Below are 1,177 nucleotides of genomic sequence, written 5' to 3'. Positions count from 1 at the left end.
GTGAGTTTGGTCTTTTTTTGGTATTCTGAAAATAACAGACACCCTTCCCTGGTGCAAGAATGGCAGGTTAAAGCTAAGGTGAATTTTTGCCCATCTAATGACATAATTCAAAGTATAATTCAAGACATCAATAATCCCTTTCCCTCAACACTGGCAGGGGCCATGAGATTTGCCATTTTAATTCAACTGCAGCAACATCTACTGGAATAAATGGCATCTGTTAATGTCACTTCTGTCACTGAATTCATTCTCAAAGGAATTACTGACAGGCCAGAGCTCCAGGCCCCGTGTTTTGTGATATTTTTACTCATCTATTTGGTCACAGTTCTGGGGAACATTGGATTGATTATCTTAATCAGGATTGACACTCGACTCCACACACCTATGTACTTTTTCCTCAGCCACCTGGCATTTGTAGACCTCTGTTACTCTTCTGCCATCACCCCGAAGATGATGGTGAACTTTGTGGTGGAACATAACACTATTCCTTTCCAAGCTTGTGCAACACAACTGGGCTGCTTTCTTACCTTCATGATCACGGAATGTTTCCTTTTGGCCTCCATGGCATATGATCGCTATGTAGCCATCTGTAATCCCCTGCATTATTCAGTACTGATGTCAAAAAGAGTCTGCATTCAATTAGTTGCAGTTCCATATATATACAGTTTTCTGGTTGCCCTTTTCCACACCATCATCACCTTCCGTCTAACTTACTGTGGCCCCAATGTAATTAACCATTTCTATTGTGATGACCTTCCCCTCTTAGCTCTGTCCTGTTCAGACACACACAGGAAGGAAATTCTGATCTTTGCTTTTGCTGGCTTTGATATGATCTGCTCCTCTTTGATTGTACTCATTTCCTACATCTTTATCATTGCCGCCATCCTGAAGATACGCTCCACACAAGGACGGTACAAGGCCATCTCCACCTGTGGCTCCCATATGGTGGCTGTCACTATTTTCTATGGCACACTAATCTTTATGTACCTACAGCCTAAATCTAACCACTCCTTGGACACAGACAAAATGGCTTCTGTATTTTACACTGTGGTTATCCCCATGTTGAACCCTCTCATCTATAGTCTCAGGAACAAAGAGGTAAAAGAAGCCTCAAAGAAAACCTTGGATAAAGGTTGTAAAGCTTTAAAGATGTTGCATTTAAGAAAATAATGATAAA

At 41.3% G+C, this 1,177-nt stretch overlaps 1 protein-coding gene across 1 annotated transcript; it reads left to right on the top strand.

Moving 5' to 3' along the window:
- The first annotated feature begins 210 nt into the window (after positions 1–210).
- On the top strand, positions 211–1,170 carry LOC103212904 (olfactory receptor 1038). Its single transcript, XM_007958826.1, has one exon. It carries the CDS (start codon positions 211–213, stop codon positions 1,168–1,170), a length of 960 nt encoding a protein of 319 aa, XP_007957017.1.
- Positions 1,171–1,177: the final 7 nt, after the last annotated feature.

The sequence above is a fragment of the Orycteropus afer genome, unplaced genomic scaffold (assembly GCF_000298275.1).
Source record: "Orycteropus afer afer isolate SDZICR_OR568_19922 unplaced genomic scaffold, OryAfe1.0 scaffold01153, whole genome shotgun sequence".
Taxonomy (NCBI): Eukaryota; Metazoa; Chordata; class Mammalia; order Tubulidentata; family Orycteropodidae; genus Orycteropus; species Orycteropus afer.
The sequence above is the reverse complement of the archived record's forward strand: the minus strand, read 5'-3'. Positions and strand labels throughout refer to the sequence as shown.

Excerpts from the sequence above, each read along its gene's own strand:
- LOC103212904 (XM_007958826.1), top strand. The coding sequence starts at position 211 with ATGGCATCTGTTAATGTCACTTCTGTCACTGAATTCATTCTCAAAGGA.